At 44.6% G+C, this 25,333-nt stretch overlaps 1 protein-coding gene across 1 annotated transcript in view; it reads left to right on the top strand.

Moving 5' to 3' along the window:
* The window catches only part of babam2 (BRISC and BRCA1 A complex member 2), an 86,231-nt gene that overhangs the window by 6,632 nt on the left and 54,266 nt on the right, over positions 1 to 25,333 (top strand). Inside the window, exons 4-6 of the mRNA XM_083923934.1 lie at positions 2,160 to 2,254; positions 21,847 to 22,041; positions 22,217 to 22,291. Of these exons, the coding sequence (XP_083780060.1) occupies positions 2,160 to 2,254; positions 21,847 to 22,041; positions 22,217 to 22,291 (365 nt within the window). The remainder of the gene's footprint in view (positions 1 to 2,159; positions 2,255 to 21,846; positions 22,042 to 22,216; positions 22,292 to 25,333) is intronic.

Genomic DNA, 25,333 nt, shown 5'->3' on the forward strand with positions numbered 1-25,333 from the left:
ATATATCTGTCTTAGTAAAGGAAGAAGTCTTGAAAGCTGAGAAACAGAACAGGCCACTGGCACTCTGCCATGGCGTGCCACGTCTCTGCAGCTGCTGTATTAGTTACTGTACCTTCCTGTGCTTTGGCCTGAGGAAGAACGTTTGTTTAATCGAGGATGCAGGGCGGCAGGTTGGTGTCTGACAGTCTGTGGGCCTGCGTGCAGAAGCACAGCACACTCTGCACAGAGCTTAGAACTCCTGATGCAAGCCCAGCCCCCTTCCACTTCACCACTGCGGCTGGTACTGCTAAACAACCGTATGTGGCCTTTGTTGTCGTGTGATGTTGGCCCGTATGACCTCAGTAAAATGTCTGACTGAAATAGAAGTAAAACTTTGAGAAGGCACGTTACACTGCGAGTATTCCACACTTTTAATCGCTGACTCCGCATGTCTGAACAAAGCAATATATAAAAGCCTCCGTAACCTAGAAAGGTTGCCGTTCCAAGACCTCCATTTCCCTCTGGAGCCGCGCCAGCACATCTCTGCCAGTGGTTTGTAATAGATTTACAGCACATCCTCCCCTTTCCTCATTTGACTCGTCTCCCTGCTGGAAAAATATTTCCATATGTGTACGTTTGCCTCCTCTTGCTGTCACTGGACGTGCAAAAAAAAAAAAGCAGAACAGAACAGTCTCCCAGCACAAAAATACAGTTGTGTAACATGATATCAGAACATTGTGAACCAGCACAAGCAACGTGTTATGCGATCATATTATGATGGTCTTGTGCCTGCCTCACCCAGGACCATTTCCAGTCTGTAGTTTTATTCTATTTTATTTTTATTATAGTATTTTAGCTCTTATTTCTGTAACTCCTTTCAGCTGTGTGCTATTTTAAAAGTACTTATATGCAATCGTTTCTCAAGTCTTTGAATGGCTTCAATGGTGAATGTAAAGTCCCCCTCCACGCAAAAATGTGTTTTTCTTATGTTTTATGTCCTATGACATCGACTGCAGGGACTTGTATCTGGACCGCGTTTGTCACCAGTGAGGTGTTTTCACATTCCTCTCCTAAGGGGGGTGATGTCCATGCACTTCTCTGAAATCTTAAGATTTAAACGTATCCCTTGCGAGCTTGATTAGGTATGTCACTAAACAGTAAACTAGGCGCTGTTTAATACACAGAAGCCAGCAGAGGAACCTGTGAAACCTCTAGTCCAGACCGAACTGTCCGTACAGAGAGTAGAAGCACGCTCTCACAGCTGTCACCTGTAGTTACAAGCCAACAAGCAAACAAACAACATAAACAAATAAAATACGGTAACCGCTAGAGTAGAGGGCTCTGCACCTTAGTGCGGAGGCTCCTGTCTGCCCGGATTGGGGGGGTCTCTGTGGCGGTGCTCCCTGTGACCTTAGACTGGGATCTCTCCCGATGTGGTTGGCCCCCCAAAGGTAGCTTCCTCTAGACTCCTCTGTACCTCAGGTCTCGCTGCCCGGCCATGTCTCTGTAGTGACAGCTAGTGTTTGTGTAGGTGTGAGTGTGTGTGTCTGTGTGTCAGCGGGGCTGTGTGTGTATGTGTGTATGTGTGAATGTGTGAATGAACGTATACATATTTGTGCATGTCTCTGTGCATTACTGTGAGGTGTGGGAGGGTTGGGTTCTTTTAACTTTCTTCTCCTGATTTTAGTTGATGTTTCTCTTTTTCTGTTCATCTCTGTGAGGCACTTTGCGATACTTTTCTGTATGAAAAGCACCGTATAAATAAATAAAGGTTGATTTGAACCAGACTAACAGGTCTGCTTGTCGCGATTATAGTGCAAAATTGCACGCCAAAACTATAGTTGCAGAACACGAACACAATGATTTTTCGCAAAGTGCAAATATATGAAATTGCGCTCGTATGAGATCAAAGTTCGGTTGATCCCTTGATACGTTCAAGATTCAAGATTCAAGATGTTTATTGTCATATGTTCAGTTTAGACAGACGTCACACTGCACAATGAAATTCTTACTTTGCGCATCTCCCTGGTCACAAAGAAACTAAAAATGAACAGTGTCAGACACAGGATTCGTCTGTGGTATAAAAACTGTTTGTCGTCCTTGTGGTCGTTTCCGAATCCATCTTGTCCATACAGTGTTAGTCATCAGTCAGGTAATGCGTTTTCCTTCTTTTCTCCCAGGGGACATCATATTCAACGCACAGTATCCAGAATTGCCACCAGATTTTATTTTCGGAGAAGATGCCGAGTTCCTCCCCGAACCCTCAGAACTACCCGTGAGTACCTACACTCACGTGACTGACGATCATTGACTGCATGTTTTTTCTGGAAGACTTTAAAATGCTAACTTATTGCAATCAGAATGTGGTTTATTTAACATTTAATAATGTCTGCTTTATCACTCTGTTAGAACAGAACTGATTTGTTTTTGTTCTTTCCCACTCATTAAAGCCAGATCTCCTCATTCCTTTGCCACATTGCATGGTTCTCCTGTGTGCCCCTAAATGTCAGACAGATGCATCAAATTGCCAATCACAACTTTACTGATCCCAGTAGCCAGAGGCAGTTGAAGCAGTGCCACATCCACCCTTTGTGGAAGCCACCGTGGGCGTGCACAGTTAGATAGCAGGAAATGTTGCAATAATTGGCCGCTCTGTACGTCATTATCCCGTAAACTGTGTTTTGACTTAGCAGTTATCTGCCGATCTGATTATCTCTCTAAAGCCATGATTCACTAGCAGGCTAGCCTAAACAAGACATCAACCTGCCGATAAATGTCACCCTACCTTTTAATAAAGACTGCATACACTACCTATCACTCAGATGATCGACACTAACAACGGTTTATAAAAGCTCACAAGGTTTATGATTATGCTGCCGTTTGCTCCTTCATAATTGTAATTTTTGAGCATTAACATCTTTCGCTTAAGGTTTGTCACCAAATCACTCGTTTCCAATGTTGGCTTAAGTTTGAACTTTTACCATAAAACCGTGAGATAAAAGTACAGAGTTGTTTTAAATCATTTCATGTGTAGTATGAAAACTGCTTTTCACAGGACTGATTGCATCAGCACTGTCTCAGTTCCAGGAGGGTGTGGTTGTAATGTTTGTATAGCAGGGTAACACGAGCTGCTGGACTAAAATAAGTGGTTACCATTTGAACATATCATTCCAGATCATCTGTGTGCATGTATTAACATTCTGCCAGACGGTAGAGAGGCATATTTTACCAATGGGTAACTTTACAGCGGCATTATAAAAATCAATTTCACATCAAAGCAACAACGCCAGGAAGGAATAACACATTTTCAGCCATGTCAAAGCAAACATTGGTATGAAACAGAGATTTATATAGCGTCTTTTCTCAGTGCTCAAGGCGCTTTACAGAGTCCAGGTCCCATTCATTCACACAGACCTACATGGTGGTGGTAAACTACGTAGTAGTCACAGCTGCCCTGGGGCCGACTGGCAGCCAATCGGCGCCTACGGCCCTTCCGACCACCTCCTCAAACATACAGCAGTCATACACATTCAAACGAGGCAAGGTGGGTGAAGTGTCTTGCCCAAGGACACAACGACCATGACACAAGTAGGGGACCGAACCGCCGACCCTTCAGACATTGGCCGACTCGCTCTTCCAACTAAGCCACAGTCGCCCCTTGTCAGTCACCCCTTGTCAGTCACTCAGGTTCCTCTCAGGACTTTAAACTCCATTTTAGGGCAAATATGGCAAGATGAACGTGAACAGATAAACGTTTGGCTTCCTTCAGTGGCTCTTTCACACGGAGCGTTCCATGAAGTGGTCTTCTGCCGCTCCACGAAGCAGAAAACACTCATGCAGGTGCTGGTAGAGGGGGGGGGGGGGGCGGGTTGAAATGTCCATGCAGGTGCCGGTCTCTAAAGTGGAGTAAATAATTAATTCAGGTGGGTGACGGGTGGATTAGTTCATGTGGATTTGGATGGCAGCAGAGCTGATTCGTGAACCTTTACTCCTTTAGTCTGATGGAGCTAAGCTAACATATTAGCATTTCACTGATCACTGGTCAGGGTACAGGTGAAAGTACTTTTTCAAAGATCTACAGGTTACAATTGTAATTGAACTGCGTCCTGCATGAAAGTCAGATGTGGTACACATGCACCCACCACCCTGACCTGTACCACCTTTCCTTACTTCATCACATATAGGGCATCTGGCTTTCTGTTTAGATTATGTGTAGTATCAATAACAGTCCAAACAATCAGTTAGTTTGAAAAAAAATCTATCTGTTAGTTCTAAATCAATCAATAAATGACCTTGTACAAATGTTGGCTATCGTCGACTCAATGCAGGGTTGATTAGGGAGATTATTAGGCCTTGATAGAGAGAGTCTATTGAGGACTTCCTTGTTGTTAAGTCACTGCCATGCAGTTATCCAGGTCTATTTTTGAAGCAGCCTAGCACGCAGGAGCTAAATTCCCCTGCTTATGTCAGAGTCTGGAAGAAGAGAGGGGAGTGTTGCTCACCGTCTCACAAATCCAGCTGTGCACATAAGGGGAAGTACCTCTGCTGAGCCAGTGCTTGGCACCCCATCGCATGTTTGTTTTCCTCACTTATATTCTCGCTGTGTTTTGCTGTTCATGCTTTCATAATCCTCCTTCATCTGTCTCTCTCTTCCTGAGTTTCCTACTCACTCCTTTTTTTCTCGTATATTTTCAGTAAGTACCACCCTCTCAAACACTGAATTCCCAGCAATTCCCTAAATTTCCCCCATATCTCCTGGGAAATGTTTCCATCAGCACTGGCAGTGTGACTTTAGAATTACTCATATCATAACAAGTGGACTAGTTGTGTTTATTTATTAACATCTGGCCTATTTATTTCAACAAAATGATAAAATTCTGCAGATGAATGACAAGTAAAAAGTGTTGTTTGTGACAGATAATTAAATTACCGTTGCATGGGTACTACACTTCACCTTTGGTCCTCACAAGTAATGTGTTTCTAGCCTTTGTTGTCCAGTGGGGGTAAACATTTGGCTAATTTTAGGTCCTCTGTCAGTGGCTAGTTGAATTATCGATGTCTCAGCAACACATTACTCTTGTTTACAGCCAGCCAAGGGTATCATTAGCTCCTCTGTTTAGCCTTGTGTTTTTCCCTGCTGTCATCGGGCCTTGAGTAGGTTAATTATCCGTGTTTCTGTTTAGGCATAGAGATGTGTTGCTGTTGCAATAGAATGAAAATGACAGGACTTAAACATGTGCAAGATACATCCACGGTCAACCCTGCACTGTACAGTAGCCCTTTTTGGAAATCTTATCCTAAGGACTCTGATTCATGGGAGCGATTTACAGTCTTACCGTCACATCCATCCACCGTATGACATATGGTATCTCAGTTTATAGGTACCGTATTTTCCGCACTATAAGGCGCACCACATTATAAGGCGCACCTTCAATGAATGTCTTATTTTGAAACTTTTTTCATATATAAGGCGCACCGCGTTATAAGGCGCATAGAACAGATGCTACAGTTGAGCCTGGGGTTACGCTCTGCATCCATTAGACGGAGCTGCGCTAAAGGGAATGTCAACAAAACAGTCAGGGGAGGTCGTCTTGTTGCTTCCTCTACTTCGTCACCATTGATTGGTTGATGTTAAACTCTCTGGCTGCTGCTCTATTCCCGTGTTCTACTGCGTGACTAATGGCCTTGAGTTGTACAAAAGCCCACCTCTCCCAAACGGGCCGTGGGCGGCAAGCTTGCCGCAGCTAGGCGCGGTGCGGTTGCACTCACACTGGTCAAACAAACTATGCTTTACCCGTAAAACCTGTTTGGGCACGGTACGGAAGGACAGTGTGAGTGCGCCCTAACAGAGTAGGGATAGGTATTGAAATTGTCCAATCCCTCGGATTCCTATACCTCCGAGTTGATAGCTTCCTGTCATCATTGCCGGTACGTTGCACAACAATGACGTCTAACTCATGCGTCCGCAAGAAGTAATGGTGCAGAGGAAGAAACAGTCCAAAGTGTAACTTCATTCATGAAGAAAGATGACAACTGGTAATGTTTTAAAATAATCATTTCCATTAAGAGTGGAAACACCAGCAATATGCTGCAACATCTTTCCACACAACATGAGCTCCCAGGAATGCCATGTATTTGACACTCTCGACTCGAGTGCCACTGCTTCTCAGCGGAGCGGCGCGGCTGTTACCGAGGGTAAATATCCTGTAATTATAACATTAACACGTCTCTCACTGAAGGTAAATATACTGTTATAATAGCATGGCAGGCATAGCAGATATTTTCTTTAAAAGCCCAAATGAAAGCGACGGCTGTACAAATATTCTTCGTCATCTACTCTGTGTTCAGACTCAGAGATAACAAAACAATTGTGTTGATGCTGAAAACCTGTGTAAATCTACTTTATTTCCACAGAGAAAGAAGAATCACCAAGGGAATTGATAAAGAATTAGACCAAAAAGCAGAATCGATAATAGCATTAGTATCACTAAAATCTTTCCCATCCTTATAACAGAGTGAGTCTGTTGAGCCTGTGAATGTTCTCCGTTATCCTCAAAGCAATTTCAGTCAAAAGCAACTGGACAAATAACCAAGTCCAGTTGCTTTTGACTGAAATTGCTTTGAGGAGAGTGAGTCTGTTGTGCACATTATTTTGCAGCCTTGTACCTTGTAGCTAGGTAGCAGTCAAGTGCTGACCAACAGCGAAGGCGATGGTGACGACGTCACAAGTTTGAGACTTACCGTATTTTCCGCACCGCATTATAAGGCGCTACAGTCGAGGCTGAGGTTACATTAAGGACCGCCTCTAAATTAATTGATGTTAAGTTGGCGTGCTAGTGCTGTTGCCTTCAGTGGAATAGTGATTGTACGGACACTTCTACTTGCTGCTCTCTGTTCAACAACCCACTGTTGGAGTTTGTCCTCCAGCTGCAGCCGTCTAACTCTGTTCCCTCGGAAACTCTGTTTAGTCTTCTTTACTTGGCGCAGGTCGTCTTGTTGCTTCCTCCGATTCCGCACCATTGATTGGTTCATGTTCAACTCTCTGGCTGCTGCTCTATTCCCGAGTTCTACTGCGTGACTAATGGCCTTGAGTTTAAACTGAATGAAACGGCACGCTTCGCACAGTCGTATATCTCAACATGCACCGCAGGTTACTTCTTCTACGGGGGAAAATAGAGTCGGCGGCTGCTCACCGTAGTTGCGAGACCTGTTGGGGCTCAATATTGGTCCATATATAAGGAGCACCAGATTATAAGGCGCACTGTCGGCTTTTGAGACATTTGAAGGTTTTTAGGCGCAACTTATAGTGCGGAAAATACGGTTTCTGGCTATAAGAGAGAGTAGCCCAAATATTGATTGAACTCCCCCCGCCCATGGAAATAACATATTGGAATTTTTGATTTAGGTGGGTGTTCCCCTTTAAAAAGAGTAGTCAGGTAGACAGGAAATACTACACCAACAATAATGGAGACATTCTTAAACTTTAGTGATTATTAAGAAAACGTCTTTTCAACATTTAAACCATTATGCATTGGGGATGAAAGAGACTTGAATGCCCTAGTTGGATGATGAGAGACCACATGTCTCTCAAATAAACTTTTTTATAGCAGAACAGTTCCACGAGCAAAGTCTGTCACAAATGTATTGAGGTTCACTGTTGCATTGTTGCTAGGGGCCAAGGGTTCACTGGCAAGAGCAAATGTAGGCTAAATGGCATCCAGATCGTGGCTAATTGGCCACCAGGGCACTTCTTCACCATAAAGTGCTTTGATACACATACTTAAAGGCTTTCTTTTAACTGGTCACTCATGTTAACTCTAATTCTGTCAAGGCTGTGGAAAGTCAGCTGTGGGTCTAATGGGTTTATTTTGGGCGGAGATGAAGCCGTTGTTCCTTTTTAACATGGAAATAAATCTTAAATTGAATAGAGATTGCCTCCTCAACTGTAATCATTACTTAACCACTCTGACACATTTATAGCTGTCTAACTTAAAGATTTTACTGGTTCCAGTCAGCAGTTAAAAGGCGGGGTTTTATGAAAGATTACTCAATTCTGGTGATTTGTGGACACTGTAAAATTTTAAATAGTATAGAACATGCAATGTTGATTTTTACCATGGAAAATGAAATAACGTTGCTGGACTAACTTAGCCTCATAGCATTATTAACAGTATGTGTGTGTGTGTGTGTGTGATTACAACTCAGTTGTTAGTTAATTAGGACACACAGCTAAAACTATTGCAGTCTAAGGGTGTTTTCACCCCTCTAGTTCTCTTTGTTCTGATTCAGGGGCTAAAATCATACAATTGTTGCATTTGTCCCTTGGTTCGTTCGTGTTTACACACTAATGTTCAACAGCGGTCCAAAGTTGTAAAAAAAAAATGCCATCTGCCAACTGCAGATTTCCCTCTTCTTTTATCACAAGAAAAACAAACAAAAAAAATGCATTTTTCCTTTTAATTCATTACTTCCCCAAGTCAGAATATAGTGACAATTTCAGCAAATATGGAAAAAGCTTTAACAAACAACAATCTTGATACAGATTCTGTGTTTATCAGATGTATCAGTGTCAACACACCCTATTCCAGTTAGTATTAGAGGCTAATAGTGATCACAGTTGCATTCAAATGGGTGGAGGGGCATAAGCCCAGTGGGGAGGAGTTTGGAAAGACATGTGTTTACCAAACTTGGTGACAGGAATACAACAAAGTAGGTCTGCCCACGAGCTGCTGGGAAAAATGAATAGAGAGGAGGAAATGACAAAGACAGAGACAGGAAAGAAGGGAGGGAAGGTGGAGAACACTACTACTGCAATACATCTCTTACGTCGAGGCTGCACTGTTGCATAACTTGGTTATTTTTTTCTTCCCTAATTCAATAAATGATGACTGTAGTTTAATTGGAACTTTTGAACTTGAGTTTTTTAGCAAATATTTGTATGGAATATCCCAAAAATCTGCTCTTAATTCAGTACAGATACTGCAGCATGTCTGTGTGTGAGGATTGTTGCTGTTGTGCAAGGCACCGAACCCCCAACTTCTCGGGGGTATGTATATAGGTCTCCTGTTTGTGCATGTGTGTGTATTTTACGACCTGTGTGTGTGTAACGTAAATAATATAATAACAAAGTGGGAAAAGTGGATTTTTCTTTCTTTCTAAGGTCGTGATCACACTGTCCTCCCGGACCACGACCCGGACTTTAGGGTACTTGTCCCCCCTCCCTCTCCCCCCCGCGCCCCAGCCCCGTTTGTACTCACACTACCAGGGCCTCGGCCAATACTTCTTGCTGTCCCTACGCCATCACGCCGTAACACGTCACACGCATTGATCGCGTGTGTGTGGCTTTGTTTACAAATCTTTCCATAGACCTCTGAGTTTTTGTGCGTCTTGTCGACTGTTTTTGAATATTTTCATCCGACCAAATCTGCAGTAAACACTCCACCTCCACATCACACCAACATGAACCTTTCACCGCCATTGTTGTTGTTGTTAAATGTCCGCGCATGGTCCGTCCTTCTATTTACATGTCCGAACAGGCAGACATAACGCTACTGCCGTAGGGCTCGTGCTCGTGCGCGTACACGTGCGCACGCTCGTTCTCGTACATGTGCAAACGGCTCCGCTAAAGCCCACCTCTTTCAAGCGGGCCGTGGAGGGCCAGCTGGCCCCAGTTGAGCGCGGAGCGGGTGCGCTCACACTACTTAAAGGTACTAGGCTTTAGCTGAAAAACCGGTTTTGGCCGCGGCCAAAAGGATAGTGTGATCACGCCCTAAGAGTTCCTGTTCTCTCACTCACGCATCTTCAGCCTCTTATCCGGGGTCGGGTCGCGGGGGCATCAGCTCTAGCAGAGGACCCCAAACTTCCCTTTCCCGGGCCACATTAACCAGCTCTAACTGGGGCATCCCGAGGCGTTCCCAGGCCAGTTTGGAGATCTAATCTCTCCACCTGGTCCTGGGTCTTCCACAAGGCCTCCTACCAGCTGGATGTGCCTGGAACACCTCCCTAGGGAGGCGCCAAGGGGGCATCCTTATTAGATGATCCTGAACCACCTCAACTGGCTCCTTTCAACGCAAAGGAGCAGCGGCTCTACTCCGAGTTCCTCACGGATGGCTGAACTTCTCACCCTCTCTCTAAGGGAGACTCCAGCCCCCCTCCTGAGAAAACCCATTCCGGCCGCTTGTACCCGCAACCTCGTTCTTTGGGTCCTGACCCAGCTTTCATGACCACAGGTAAGGGTAGGAACCAAGATTGACCTGTAGATCCAGAGCTCAGCTCTCTTTTTGTCACAACGGTGTGGTAGAGCGATTGCAGCACCGCCCCCGCTGCTCCGATTCTTCGGCCAAACTCACGCTCCATCGTCCACTCACTCGTGAACATGATCCCGAATACTAGAACTCATTCACTTGCGGTAAAGACTCATCCCCTCCTTGGAGTAAACAATCCACCGGTTTCCTGCTAAGAGTCACGGCCTCAGATTAAGAGGTGCTGATCCTCATCCCAGCCGTTTCACACTTGGCTGCGAACCAATCCAGTGAGTGCTGAAGGTCACTGACCGATGATGCGTTCAGGACCACGTCATCTGCAAATAGCATGATCAACCATGCTGAAATTATATTTTTTTTATTGGCCTCTGTGCCGGTGACAGCCGTGGCCTGACTCGAGGATGAACTGAGTGGTTTTTGGAGGTCAAAGGTCAAGGTCACTGTGACCTCACAAATCGTAGGTTTGGCCATAACTCCAGAATTCTGATTATAACAACATTGTACACAAATGTCTAACAGGATAAAATAATTAAGTGATGAAAATATACTTTACTGTGGCATCATAATGTTCTGTTTCTGACATTTGGTCATATGCTAAATTGGTGATTCTAATCTTGAAACTGTGATGATTGTAGATGTGAAGGTGTGCGTGAAGCATAAATGTTTCACAAAAAAAAAAACACCTAATACCTTTAATTTATTCCTTCAAAGTCTTTACTACAAACGTATATTATACAAGTCTGGACAGACATGGATGTAAACTGCAACTTGACTGGTTGGCGGAGGCATACAACTGGAAGGTGGAGGTTGCAGTTTTGTATTATATTTTATTTGAATACATGCAAGGCCTTTAATGTGGAACTCTAGGTGTCATTGAACTGATTCTGTAATTCTCACATGTGGAGAAACTGCACTATGTAACTTTTACGGCGCATTATTGCACCATAAAATATACAGGAGTAAGTATACAGCACATAAGAACAGTTATCTCTGGGGGCATCTTTCTTTTTACTCATCTAATACTACTATTTGTCTGCCCCTCTGTCCCCTCTCTGTGCGTAATGTATGATTTGTCTAGTCTAGACTTGTCCAGTGATTTGGGAGTTCCCCAGTGTTTTGCATCTTTCTGAGTCTTTGTGTGTCTGCGCCCAAGACCTGGGGTTAGTCTCGATGAATTCTCTAGGTACGACATCAACATGTTTCCACTTATCCTTCCTGTGGTGCTTTGCTGTGTAGTGCGGAGGCAGGCTCTGTTTAGTTGTACTGGAAATTCCAAAACTGGTCCGTATTGCGTTGTGTGGATTTGTTGTTGTTTGGCTCTATTCCCCTGCCTGGACAGCCCTGGGGACGTTCTAGGGTTAGCATGGACAGGGAGAACAGGATTGAAACTTTTCAATAATGGAAAGAAGTAGCTTCTGCTGATTGGCTCAGCATACTGATATACCTATCTACTTAAACGTCCACTGAACCCCAATCTCTGAACCCATCGGCTATCTGTCTGATGACAATTTAGCCTCTGGGGGCAACTGCTCATATTTTGGGCTTTCCGGTGTAGCCAGCGGATATCTGGGCCAAGACTTCCTCTTCAGAAACCAACACATTGTTGGTTTCGGTCTTTTCATTTGATTAGTTGATGATAAGAAAACTAAAGTATAACAACAGCCTTATCCTTTAATGCTTTTATGTTAGTCAGGCTCATTGGCCAATCATTTGTCCTGCTCTTTTAGATGTAATGTTGTTGTATGTATTCACAGAATGAATTGTTCTTTTTACCACTTCTTTAGAATATTAAGACTCCTCAGAGAAGTTAATGCTTCAGACAATGAGACATTGTTTGTAATTTATATATCAGGACAATTCCCACTAAGTAAATTTACTGTAAAGCCAATCTAAGCACAACTTCGTTTGGGAAAAGGAAACATTTGCAACTTCACATTACCTCCTCGTAATCCTGAATGCCAAGCACTTCCTATCTGCTGCTCCAGCTCGTCCCCTGTTACTCTTCTAACAATGGACCTCAGACGGCCCATAAAGCAGGATTATATCAACCTGGGCATCGTGTACCAACTGTTGCTCCCGCTTCCTTCCCGCTTTAGGGAATAATGCATTCCAACTTTTATTAGAGTTTATTATTGGCAGGGCTCACTGACAGGTCTGGGAATGCTTTTAGCAAGCAGGCTATTGTTTGCTACCAGAGATGGCTGGTGGAAAGGAGTTTGGCAATTTGTAAACACCAGCTGATGGATGGAAGAAAACAAGAGACATAAGTGCCAAGACGAAGATGGGACAATAGTATCAGAGCTCACGGTAGACTGTCACTGGGCGAAGCAGTTACTGAACCACATTAAAAGAGGATTCAGAAAATTGCTATTTCTGACAACAAGTTGTACTGTGTTGGACACAAACTGCATAGATCACAGTGGAAAAAAAACACTGGGCTGAGAATGCCAAGTGTCTTAAACACATGACAAGAGCAATTTAGCATGATCTTACACTTGGCACTCTCCGGGGGCGAAACAGGGTGTGAGCCCACACTTGAATTAGAGACTAACAGAGATTAATTTAATACTTTGGAGTTTTTTTTTTTAATGCCTCACACTTTCAAGTCTACAGCAATTTATTGGATTGGGTTGCCAGCATCTATAAAAATCACATTTAAGACGTAAAAAACAAATATCTTCTCTTGGCCTATATAATTATCTTGCATTTTCAGATGCCAGTCCCTCGCTTATTGGCCTAAGATAAATATTGGATCGGAGATGGTACAGACGGATGGCACAGGAAGACATGATTCTGTCAACTTGGGTCTATTCAGTGTGAAGATGCCCAAATTAGGTGTACATTTTGTTCTTAAAGGAAAACACTGGTTCTGTTCTGTCTTCATTCAAACAATACTACATGGTAAAGGTAGTTTACAGCTATGTTAGTGATGTGGCTAGTGGACTGCAGGTCACCAAGTCCACAACATTGGTTCAAAATGAGATATCTGTATATCTATTGGATGGATTTGGATGGATTCCAGATTGCATGTTCTCCCCGTGTCTGCGTGGGTTTCCTCCGGGTTCTCCGGTTTCCTCCCACAGTCCAAAGACGTGCAGGTGTTCGGTTCATTGATGACTCTAAATTGCCCGTAGGTGTGAATGGTTGTGTGTCTCTGTTCATCTCTATGTGTCCTGCGATAGACTGGTGTCCTGTCCAGGGTGTACCCCGCCTCATGCCCGATGTCAGCTGGGATCGGCTCCAGCCCCCTGCGACCCCAACAGGGACAAGCGGCTGAAGATGAATGAATGAATAACTTTATTAGTTCCCATTGCTACTTTAAATGTAATTACGTAATCATAAATATTTTCTGGTAAATTCAAACTTCGTTTCAAAATTGGAACTTGTTATTATTTATTGTAAATGACATTTCGTGGCCCACCTGCAGTACCTTCACGGCCCACCAGGAGGGCCCGATGTCAGCTGGGATCGGCTCCAGCCCCCCCCCCCCCCCCCCCCCCGCGCAACCTCGACAGGGACAAGAGGTTGAAGATTAGAGATGAGAGTAATTGCCTTTTAAGTTAATATCTATTAAATAGTGAGTAAAAACAATGGTGACTGATCATATGACCCACTAATGAAAGCACTTCTACTTCAGTATCACGTGTTTGTGCTGACATTCGCGGGCTAGATGTAAATAAGCCGTCATGTTGCACCCATAACACACCCGTGACTAATGCAGAAACTAAATACAACCCCTTTGCCCCTCGTGCCTTTCTTTGTGTCTAGAATGCAAGCGGTCTAACAAGCAAATATAAAGTTGGAAACCCCCTAAATGCACTAGCGCCATACACTTTAGATCATGCGCTACAGATCGTTGAAATAGCTGTGTTATTTGGACTGTTTTCAACATAGGCTTAGACGCACTGCCTCAAGAATACCCACAATGCCGAATGGCAATCCAATATATTTGTATTGGTGTTTTTTACATTGATATTGAATCAAATCCCAATATCTTAAGGTAATGCGATTATACATTGCTTACCTCACAAATACCGTATGTGCCTCCTCTTTTCAACAAAGGAGAGTATCAGTGATTTATGTGTTAGATGTCAAAGGTTTCACCATAAGCCAAGTTTAGGCTTAATCATTTGACACAGGTTTAACCACTGTGTTGTGTCAAAATAATTGGATTATAAGGTCCAGATTGAACCAGGGATATTGTCAAGGGCTATGATAGCTACCCCCTGTGGATAAAGCATTAAGAACGATGTTCCTTGCGTACAGAGCGATCTCGAGGGCATGCAGATGGATTTATTTTTCATTTAATTTCATCAAATGTTAAATCTCAGCTCTCAAATAGCCTAGATTGGAACTGTTGCGTCTTTTGTTTTGTTTTTTATGTATCAAATCTGTACATTCTCCGCAGGGCTTATCCTATTCATGAAAAAAAACAAACAACACATAGATTTGTTTTGGCACACACAGCCTTCAGCAGAGCGTATAAAATCAATTCAGTGAAGAGTCTGTACGGGCTCACATGTCCACACACAAACACACACACACACATTGCACACAGACATTGCTTTTTGGCTCAGTGCTTTTCACCCTCTCTCACTCTATGTTCGACCAACGCTTTGATGCAGCATTCAAGTGCTACCTTGTTAACTCGAAGTCAGAACATTCAGTACAGTACAAGACGAACCAGTGCAGCATCCTGTTATTGGCCATAACTGAGTTTGTTGTCACAATAGGGACAGCGTTGGCGATCAGGGCATGTCTGTCGGTCTGACAGTGATCCAGGCTGGAACATCTCCACAACTGTTATAGGGTGGTTACCAGAGGTTGAATCCTCTTGGTGGCATCCTCTAATGCCACCATAATGTTGTCTTTTGTAGGGCTGTAGCTTCGGTGCTCATCAACGGTTAATATTCAGACACTGTGGTGAATTTCAGCCTGACTGCACGTTTTTTTAAGCCTGACGTTGTTGCATTGTTGTTCTGTTATTCTACAGTTTTGGAAATAAAAAAAAATGAATATCCAAGTCCCAAAATTGAGAACAGAATACCTCCCCACCTGAATAGTTGAAAATTCGGGTCCAGCACTAGTCATTGTAGATGTTTTGAAATGTCTTTGATATTACCCACATAGCCCCGCCTCCTCTCGCTCAATCACAGTTCACAGTGTTTTCATCCGCTCATTTAAAAAGGCAAGTGCAGAGCTTCCCTGACTAGTTTTGTTTGAGAAAGAAGTGGAAAAACGTTGCATTTTGAGACAAATGAACAAGGAAAGGCAAAGGATACGAGCACAACCCCAAATATGGTGGTGGGAGAAAACCTTAACCCCCCAGAGGACAACCACATAAACACGGGGAGAACATGCCAAATCTATGCAGAAGTTATCCGCCCGGATTAGGGATCGGACCCTCGACCTTGTTGCTGTGAGGTAGAAGTCAACCTTATCTCCCTTTCGGCAACGCCCTGCTTCACCTTGAGACACCCAGTACCAGCTCAGCCCCTCTGTCATTGGACAGTGAGTATCTCAGGGGCAGCTGAGGTTAACGACTGAGCGCGAGGAAACCTTAACTGTAATTACTGAGGGAGTGTTTCTCCTGCACTCCTCTCCGAACATATGGGAACATTTCTAGTTCCTGAACAAGAGTTGTCTCAGGGAAAACAAATCTCTCAGTCTCAGGTATGTGCAACACAACTGTATCATTTGAATAGTAATACAGTTGTGCTGCAGCTGTACTTACTTATTTTATTATAAAAGTTCTCTGTTGTTGACAGTTTCATTATAACCTACCAATGAAAGGAAGCAGAATCTCAAGCCTTGGCCTACTTGCCTGAGCTCTACAGCCTGTCCTCCCCCCCTCCTCTCCCACTTCTGATCTCTCCTCTCCGCCTCTCCTCCTCAGTGGAGTTTCACTGATATTCTGTGTCACAATCCTGACACAGCACTTCCTTAGTCTCTCCTCGGTTTCAGCTCGCTCCTGCCCTGGAGCGCCGACTGCCTCTTTTGGACAATGCCCATCCTTGTTTGCATCGCCCCCTCGTTTCGGGAATCCCGGCATTTGCTGGTAACCGCTGGTGGATCAGGACGATGAGGTCACTGTCTCTGTTTAGCATGCTTCCCCCCCTATCCCATGGCAAATCGAGTCTGGGTCGCTCTAAAACAATAGAAGCTTTCTGCATTGGGCTGACAGACGGACAGACAGACAAACGGACGTAGAAATAGACAGACAGTCGGGGAGACAAGCTAATGCAAGTCAAAGACATCCTGCTTTCGACTTGACACCTTCATGCAAGGGGTATTAATGGTTCCAGCATTTCCAGCGCCTATTAATCCTCCCTCCCACTCAGTACACACACCAGAATGGCTCTCTGTTCTGAGCTGCTCATCATTTAAGTTGACCTGTATTTAATTGCGTTGAGTGCCACAGCAAGGCAGGGAGAAACGATCAACTGTCGTTACACATTTACTTTAGCATTGTACATATGTCATCAGATTACAGTTTGACTCTGCAGGCTGTATTTCACTTTCAGAATGTGTTGGGAAAGGAATCACTTTCACTTTTCAGAAGAATTTAAGGGCTGCAGAGACCTGAATCATGCTCCAAAGCTACTGTAAGCTACTTGCTGCCTTTAGGGCACACTCACACTGTCCTTCTGCACCGCGTGCTTTAGGGTACTTGTCCCCCCTCCCCCTCTCCCCGCGCCCCAGGCCCGTTTGTACTCACACTGCCTGGGCCTCGCGCAAATGCTTCTCGCTGTCCATACGTCATCACGCCGTAACACGTCACACGCATTGATTGACGTCATCGCGATGCGTCGCTTTGTTTACAAATCTTTCCATAGACCTCAGAGTTTTTGTGCGTCTTGTCGACTGTTTTTGAATATTTTCATCGACCAAATCTGCAGTAAACACTCCACCTCCGCATCTCACCAACGTGAACCTTTCGCCGTCATTGTTGTTGTTGTTAAATGTCCGCGCATGGTCCGTCCTTCTATTTTCTATGTCCGAACAGGCGCACATAAATGACGTCAGAACCGCCGTAGGCCTCGTGCTCGTACATGTGCAAACGCGCTCTACAAAAGCCCACCTCTCTCTGACCGCAGTTATGCGCGGAGCGGTTGCACTCACACTGCTCAAACGCACTAGGCTTTAGCCGAAAAAACGGTTTTGGCCCCGATGCGATAGGACAGTGTGAGTGCGCCCTTAGAGAGCTATTCGTCACTTTATTTGTGTGTAAAGATTTAGGCTACACAGAGTTAGTTATCATATGTATCAGATAGGGTTTGAGTTGGTGCCGGTTGTTGTGTGTCTCAGTGGTTGTGATATGTCGGTTTTTCTTTCTTCCTATTTTTGTTTCTTGTGGGTGGCTGTGGCTCAGGAGGTAGAGCGCGTCTTCCGCTTATCGTAAGATCAGCAGGGTAGCACCTTGCATGTCAGTGTACGGATGTGTGTGTGAAACGGTGAATGTGACGAGTAGCTAAAATCAAATCAAGTCAAATCAACCTTTATTTATTTATACGGCGCTTTTCATACAGAAAAGTATCGCAAAGTGCCAAGTTACAGAGATGAACAGAAAAAGAGAAACATCAAATAAAATCAGGAGAAGAAAGTTAAAAGAACCCTCCCACCCCCACAGTCATGCACAGAGAGACACACACATACATTAATGTGTATTATGTATACGTTCATACACACATTCACACATACACACACAGCCACGCTGACACACAGACACACAGACACACACACCTACACAAACACTAGCTGTCACTACAGAGACATGGCCAGGCAGCGAGACCTGAGGTACAGAGGAAGCACCGCGAGTGTTCGGAAGACTAGAAAGACGCTATATAAGTACAAGTCCACTTAACATTTATTTTATTTCTCTTATATTTTCAACATGTGTGCAATCAACAACAAAAATGAAAGAAACAAAGCAAATAAGGGTAAATTAAATTAACTTTAAACCTATTTCACAAACTCATTAATACATTTGTCAAACAGATTTCTCATAAACCCAATTTAGACGTTAATGTTTGAACAGGATTAGGAGGAAACTGTGTTTTTGCGAGTATGAATGTTATGGATGCGTATTTTTGTGTTTTCTGAAGTATTGTAAAAATGCAAAAGCACAACCCAGGAAGAGTAGTGACTGTTACAATGCAGTTACTAATGTGGATCTGAATAAACAAACAAATACTGTCGCCAGCAACTCCCTTCTCTTCACATGACGTAGAGATAAATCTGTCAGGAGGTAAAAAGAGACGCATCCAATCTTAGATTTATCCAAAATGACACCTACCGAATCGTTTCAATGAGAAAAGGTAGTGACTGCGTGAACACTACAGTTGACAAGTGCCATTGTCTTGAGGCCGGATAAATCTCTTTAAATGAACAAGCACAGTCATTTCCTGTTGGGTAAATAAAGTCATAGAGTATGGTCTGTACCTGCTCTGTGTCCTGAGATAACTTTTGTTATTATCTGGCACTATAAATAAAATTGAATTGAATTGAAATGTCAAAGTCCAAACGATGCGGCGAACTCATTAAAGCCAGAGCCACTTACGTATTTGTCGTTTTGTTATTTTTTTGCTTTGGTCCTGGATTGCGTGCGATGCTTCTCAATTATAAAGCTCTTTACAGCGTTCATCCCTCAGAGCTCAGTCACGTATTTGTCCTAATTAGATCTGACATGTTTCCTGCAATTGATTTTCTGCACAGTGATGTTTTTGCATTCATTATAAGCAGTTTATTCCTTGCGCATCAATGGACGGGTTCCACTCAATGGAGGGAAACCTTCCGTTTGGTAGAACCAGCCCGGCAGAGGGTCACATCCGGTCGATTTTGCCTACTCATATGTGACAGGTGGTTGCATATGATTGTCCTTTTTTTGAATTTTCATATTGCGTTCCGGTCTCAGTCAGTGGGTCGAGTGCTGTGAGCGATTGCTGAAATTGACACTAAGGGCGCACTCACACTGTTCTTCCGCACCGTGCTAAAACAGGTTTTTTTTTGGCTAAAGCCTAGTGTGTTTGACCAGTGTGAGTGCAACCGCTCTGCGCATAGCTGCGGCCAGCTGGCCGTCCATGACCCGTCTGAAGAGGTGGGCTTTTGTAGAGCGCGTTTGCACATGTACGAGCACGAGCGTCCGCACGTGTACGAGCATGAGGCCTACAATGGTTCTGACGTAGTTTTATTTGCGCCCGTTGGGACATAGAAATAGAAGGAGGGACCATGCGCGGACATGTAACAACAACAACAATGGCGGCGAAAGGTTAACGTTGAAGTGATGCGGAGGTGGAGTGTTTACTGCAGATTTGGTCGGATGAAAATATTCAAAAACAGTCAACAAGACGCACAAAAACTCTGAGGTCTACAGAAAGATTTGTAAACAAAGCGACGCATTGCGATGACGTCATCAATGTGTGTGACGTGTTACGGCGTGATGACGTATAGGCAGCAAGAAGCATTGGCCGAGGCCCAGGTAGTGTGAGTAAAAACGAGGGGGGGACAAGGACCTTAAAGCCCGGGGCACGGTACGGGCGGACAGTGTGAGTGCGCCCTAAGGGGGGGAAGGGAAGTCTGTGGACACCATGGACCATTTAGACACGCACTAAATAAGCTTTTCAAAACTATTGCACCGTAGTTAAATCATGTGAATACATTGTCTTAGTGTGATACACGCCCTATGCTTCAAACTACACCCTTATAAAAAATCTATATCAGTCATAACGGTGAGGTCGAAAAAGTTTCAGTACTTTTCCATATCAAACTAAATCTCTGTGGAAACAGGACATCCTCAAGCACACCCCTTTCCTTCTGATCTGGTAATGGGAAGTACCGTGTGTCAGGATTAGGCTGTTACTGTGACATTTTTAGTTTTTCTTCCAGGCACAGTTCTTTTACCTCTGCCACGGTCTTCCCAACTATCTCTACTGCTACTGTAGCACATGCTCTTTCCACTATATATTACTTTTATTTAATAATTCAACTGTACCCAGTGTTGTCTCAAATCTAATTCAGAAACTTAATGTGTTGTTAAAATTGATCAGCTCTTTAGAGGGTTTTTATCTTGAAATTACCGTATTTTCCGCATTATAAGGCGCACCACATTATAAGGCGCACCACATTATAAGGCGCATCACCTTATAAGGCGCACCTTCACTGAGAGCGTGATCACACTATCCTTTTGGCCGCGGCCAAAACCGGTTTTTCAGCTAAAGCCTAGTACCTTTAGGTAGTGTGAGCGCACCCGCTCCGCGCTCAACTGGGGCCAGCTGGGCCGCCACGGCCCGCTTGAAAGAGGTGGGCTTTAGCGGAGCCGTTTGCACATGTACGAGCACGAGCGTGCGCACGTGCACGCGCACGCGCCCGAGCCCTACGGCAGTAGCGTTATGTCCGCCTGTTCGGACATGTAAATAGAAGGACGGACCATGCGCGGACATTTAACAACAACAACAATGGTGGGGAAAGGTTCACGTTGGTGTGGTGCGGAGGTGGAGTGTTTACTGCAGATTTGGTCGGATGAAAATATTCAAAAACAGTCGACAAGACGCACAAAAACTCCGAGGTCTATGGAAAGATTTGTAAACAAAGCCACACACGCGATCAATGCGTGTGACGTGTTACGGCTTGAAGGCGTATGGACAGCAAGAAGCATTGGCCGAGGCCCTGGTAGTGTGAGTACAAACGGGGCTGGGGCGCGGGGGGGAGAGGGAGGGGGGACAAGTACCCTAAAGTCCGGGTCTCGGTCCGGGAGGATAGTGTGAGCGCGCCCTGAATGTCTTATCTTGAAACTTTTTTCATACATAAGGCGCACCACATTATAAGGCGCATAGAATAGAAACATTCGAGAACAATCGCCCAACTCTGCCTCTGATTGGCTAGAGCCCCAGGAGTGGGCTTGGTTAATGTTGATACAACCAGAAACTGTAGAAAATGGCGCTGCATAACCAAAAGGCTGCCGACCCCTGCTGTAAACAACCATGGTGTCCATGGTCAAAACAATCGGTCGTCCAGCACAACATTTCAAATGTGCGTTTATCAGGATGTTGCTATTAGATGAAATATTTAGCTCAGTTTGTGCTGAAAGCATAGCACCCGTGGGGCGACTGTGTCTCAGTGGAGAGTGGGTCATCCTCCATTCGAGAGATTGGCGGTTCGATCCCCGGCCCACATGTCCACATGAAGTGTCCTTGGGCAAGACACTGAACCCCGAATTGCTCCTCGTGCTGCGCATGGTTGTGTAAATGTGGTGTGAATGGCTGGATTAGATTAGTATGTAGATGTCCACTGCCATCAGTGTGAATGTCTGTGTGAACGGGTGAATGTGACAAACACTGTGAAAGCGCCTTGAGTAGTCAGAAGACTAGAAAGGCGCTATATAAGTACAAGTCTATTTAACGCTGTTTGTTGTTAATACCATATTGGAATATGTGTCTAAATTCAGTTTAGAGGCTTTCTTTCCAAATCTGCAACAAATAAAAAGGAGCTTATTCTCTGTTCATTTGCTTACGGTTCTTCTAACAATGTTGTATTGATTTTACATACTAACAGGTTGTGAACATGTTTTATGTCTGTCCTTATGCTATTTCTTTGGTGTCCACCTCAGCATTTGGTCCAATGGGATGTTGGGGACCCCGAATGTTTGCTCCAGCTGGTGAAGGAGCTCATCCAGCAGTACCATCACTACCAGTGCCAGCGTCTGCGCGAAAGCTCCAGGCTCCTCTTTGAGTACGATAGTCTGCTGGAAGATCCCAACTACGGCCGCAACATGGAGGTTTATGCCGGGCGCAAGAACAGCTGGGTAGGCTAAATGTTATTCTGTCTGCGATGTCTGATAATTTAAAAAAAACGTAGTTTGTATTCATTCACTGATTCATATGTTTACATGCATCATGTTTTACCTTCATTTTTATTGCTGTATGACCCGTGTGTTGTAAAGTTTGCACATTTCTTCACCTCTGTTTCTTGTTCTCCAGACGGGAGAGTTTTCAGCCCGTTTCCTTCTAAAACTCCCCGTGGACTTCAGCAACATCCCCGTCTATCTCCTGAAGGTAATTAACCACCGAACCCCACACACATTACCTACGTTATGCACACACACACACACACACACACACACACACACACACACACACACACACACACACACACTGCATACCTGTCGACAGCGCTGCAGACTTTTTGTCTCGGCTTCTTCTTAGATCCAATACGAGTGTTCTTTTGTTTATTTTCTGTACTTTAGTTTTTCATTTGTTTACATCTACGTGTCTTTGTTTGTTGCATGTTTTTTTCATGCGTGCAATGATAACAGCACGGTTTATTTAATTGAAGTGCAACGCGTGTGTGTGCGTGTCTGTCTGTCTGTCTGTCTGTGTGTGTGTGTGTGTGTGTGTGTGTGTGTGTGTGTGTGTGTGTGTGTGTGTGTGTGTGTGTGTGTGTGTGTGTGTGTGTGTGTGTGTGTGTGTGTGTGTGTGTGTGTGTGTGTGTGTGTGTGTGTGTGTGTGTGTGTGTGTGTGTGTGTGTGTGTGTGTGTGTGTGTGTGTGTGTGTGTGTGTGTGTGTGTGTGTGTGTGTGTGTGTGTGTGTGGACTCCCGTCTTGGGGGCTGTGAGTTGACTAATCAGCAAGCCGTCACTCTCGATCTGCTCTGAGCCGCGTGGTGTCTGGAGGCAGTTTAGCCCGATCTCTCTCTCTCTCTCTCTCTCTCTCTCTCTCTCTCTCTCTCTCTCTCTCTCTCTCTCTCTCTCTCTCTCTCTCTCTCTCTCTCTCTCACCCCCTCCCTCTCTCTCTGTGATTGCCTTTACCACTCTCTCACTCTCTCCCTTATCTCTGGTGCTCTCTTCACTCTCTGTCGCTCCCCCAGTCTTCGGCTGCCTGCATGCTGGAGGCCCTGGCTCTCTGGCCTTTTCCAGCCCGGCCTCTGTTTGTGAAGGGAAATGATGGTAAACATAAGGGAAACGGCAACCATCATCAGCCTCACATCAGCCTCCGTCCCCATGTTTCTCAGACCCGAAGCACCGAGACTCATCTCTCTCGCCTTTGAGTGGAATCCAATGTCAAAGTTATATTTCCCAGCAGCATTTCTGGCCCTGATGGAATATTTATTTTTTGACTTTTATTTTTTTACCTGTGCTTCTCGAGGCAGGAACATGTCTACACTCAGCCCTGACGAGCGCTCTATTGGTGACATTTTTTCAAACAAGCATGCTGTCACTTGCTGGAGGTTTCTATATTTCCAAAAGGAGGCAGACACACTGACACCTTAAACCAGTGGGCGGTGGTACCGTAGCAAGAACTCAGTAATATTTACTGATTTTTATTAGAGACTAAGCCCCGGATATAGATGTCCATTCCTGTCATCCTAATCATATCATGTTCTTTGCTTCACACGCACAAACTCACAGCATTGTGCTGCATTTGGCAGCTCGGGTATACATAGTATCACCATGGGAGCACTTGAAGACTAAGAAAGAGTATCGACTCACAGAGAGGAAAGTAATGAACATCAGCCCACACCTTGTCCTCCTACGCAATACAGAGGAACGGGATTATGCAGCATATAGGCTGGACTCTAAGAACACAAATGTACTGTACGCCAAACCGATGACCTGGATTTTTGGTTAGACAGTTGTCACGCAATTAGTTCTTCAGCGATTAGTTCCAGTTGCAAGTATTTTTTTTTGTGAAGTGCAATTAATCCAGTTGTGAAATCATTTCTGACCGAGCAGACGATATACCCTGTATATTCTCTCTAAAGTAACATTGCAACCATGAGTTTGTGGTTACACCTCAATCACCATTGATTTGAAAATATAATCCGTAAGATTCTCATCTAGTTTATTGTCTGTTAAGTTACCTTCTATCAAAGAGTGAGTTAAAACACAATCATCACAGTGGTGATAACCCTGACCCTGTGGAGACGTTCCCTCCCTAAATGCAAATGTGCCTTAAGGTTAGTGACCGGTTATAATCGGGGTTAAGGGCATACTGCGGTTTCTCAAACACCATGTAAACACCGTACCCCGGGTAAAATCGGAGTTTTCATACCCCGGTTAACATACCTAGAAAACTACTTTAGTAACCGGATTTCTCTGGCATGTGAACGTTCGGGTTTCTCATCTGCGCATGCTCCGTTGGTCCCCACACAACGGCGGTGGCTTTTGACCCGGAAATAGAATAAACCAGGAAGCCACGGCGCCAAAAACATTGTGAAAAAACCAACAACAAAAGAGCGCTACATTTAAACTGAGGGAGGACTTCGCCATGGCAAGTAACATCACTACCAAAAGTTGGTCGTTTTCCCCTGCTAGTGATTGTGACTGAATATGAGGTGTAACCCCCCATTTTCATTTTTTTATTTTATTTAACCTTTATTTATACAGGTAATCTCATTGAGACACGGAGTCTCATTCTCAAGAGAGACCTTATTAACATACAACAGCAAAAACAACACACAGTTAAATAGAACAGAGGCCGAGGCCCAGGTAGGGTGAGTACAAGCGGCCCTGGGCCGCGGGGGAAAGGGAGGGGGGGACAAATACCCTAAAGCACGGGGCACGGTACGGATGGACAGTGTGAGTGCGCCCTTAGTCCTCAAAAAGAGTTCTATCCTGTTTGATAGCAGGTCTTTCTTTACAAAACAGTCAACAGAGGAAATCAAAAAGGGGAGGCTTTTCAGAAAGACTATAAGCCATCAGCCAGGTACTGTAGGGAGAGGTCAGGCTGTTGACCCTGATTTGAATCAACGTCCTCATCAAATCCACGGGTGTCCTTGCTTGAGGAAGGAAGCTTCGGCACCGAAGCGGAAATCTGTTCAGACATAGGCTACTCTGCCCCGCTAGTGAACACCGAGATGTTGCTGGTGGGCGCAGAGCTGTGGAGGACGACTGTTACCTGGAGCAAAGCATCCGCGTGGACTGAGCTCACCGCAGTGGACATGTTTACCTTCCTGCATGCACTGCCCAGCCGCAGGGAAGAGGGGAGAGTACACGTTTATTTGTTTATTTGTTTATTTTTTTAAAGGGGGCAGCCTGTCATAGTCAAAATGAAAGAGTGGGAAGGACGCTGAGAGCGGAGATGAAGGGAAGATAGTGAA

Source organism: Echiichthys vipera, assembly GCF_963691815.1.
Source record: "Echiichthys vipera genome assembly, chromosome: 12".
Lineage (NCBI taxonomy): Eukaryota > Metazoa > Chordata > Actinopteri > Perciformes > Trachinidae > Echiichthys > Echiichthys vipera.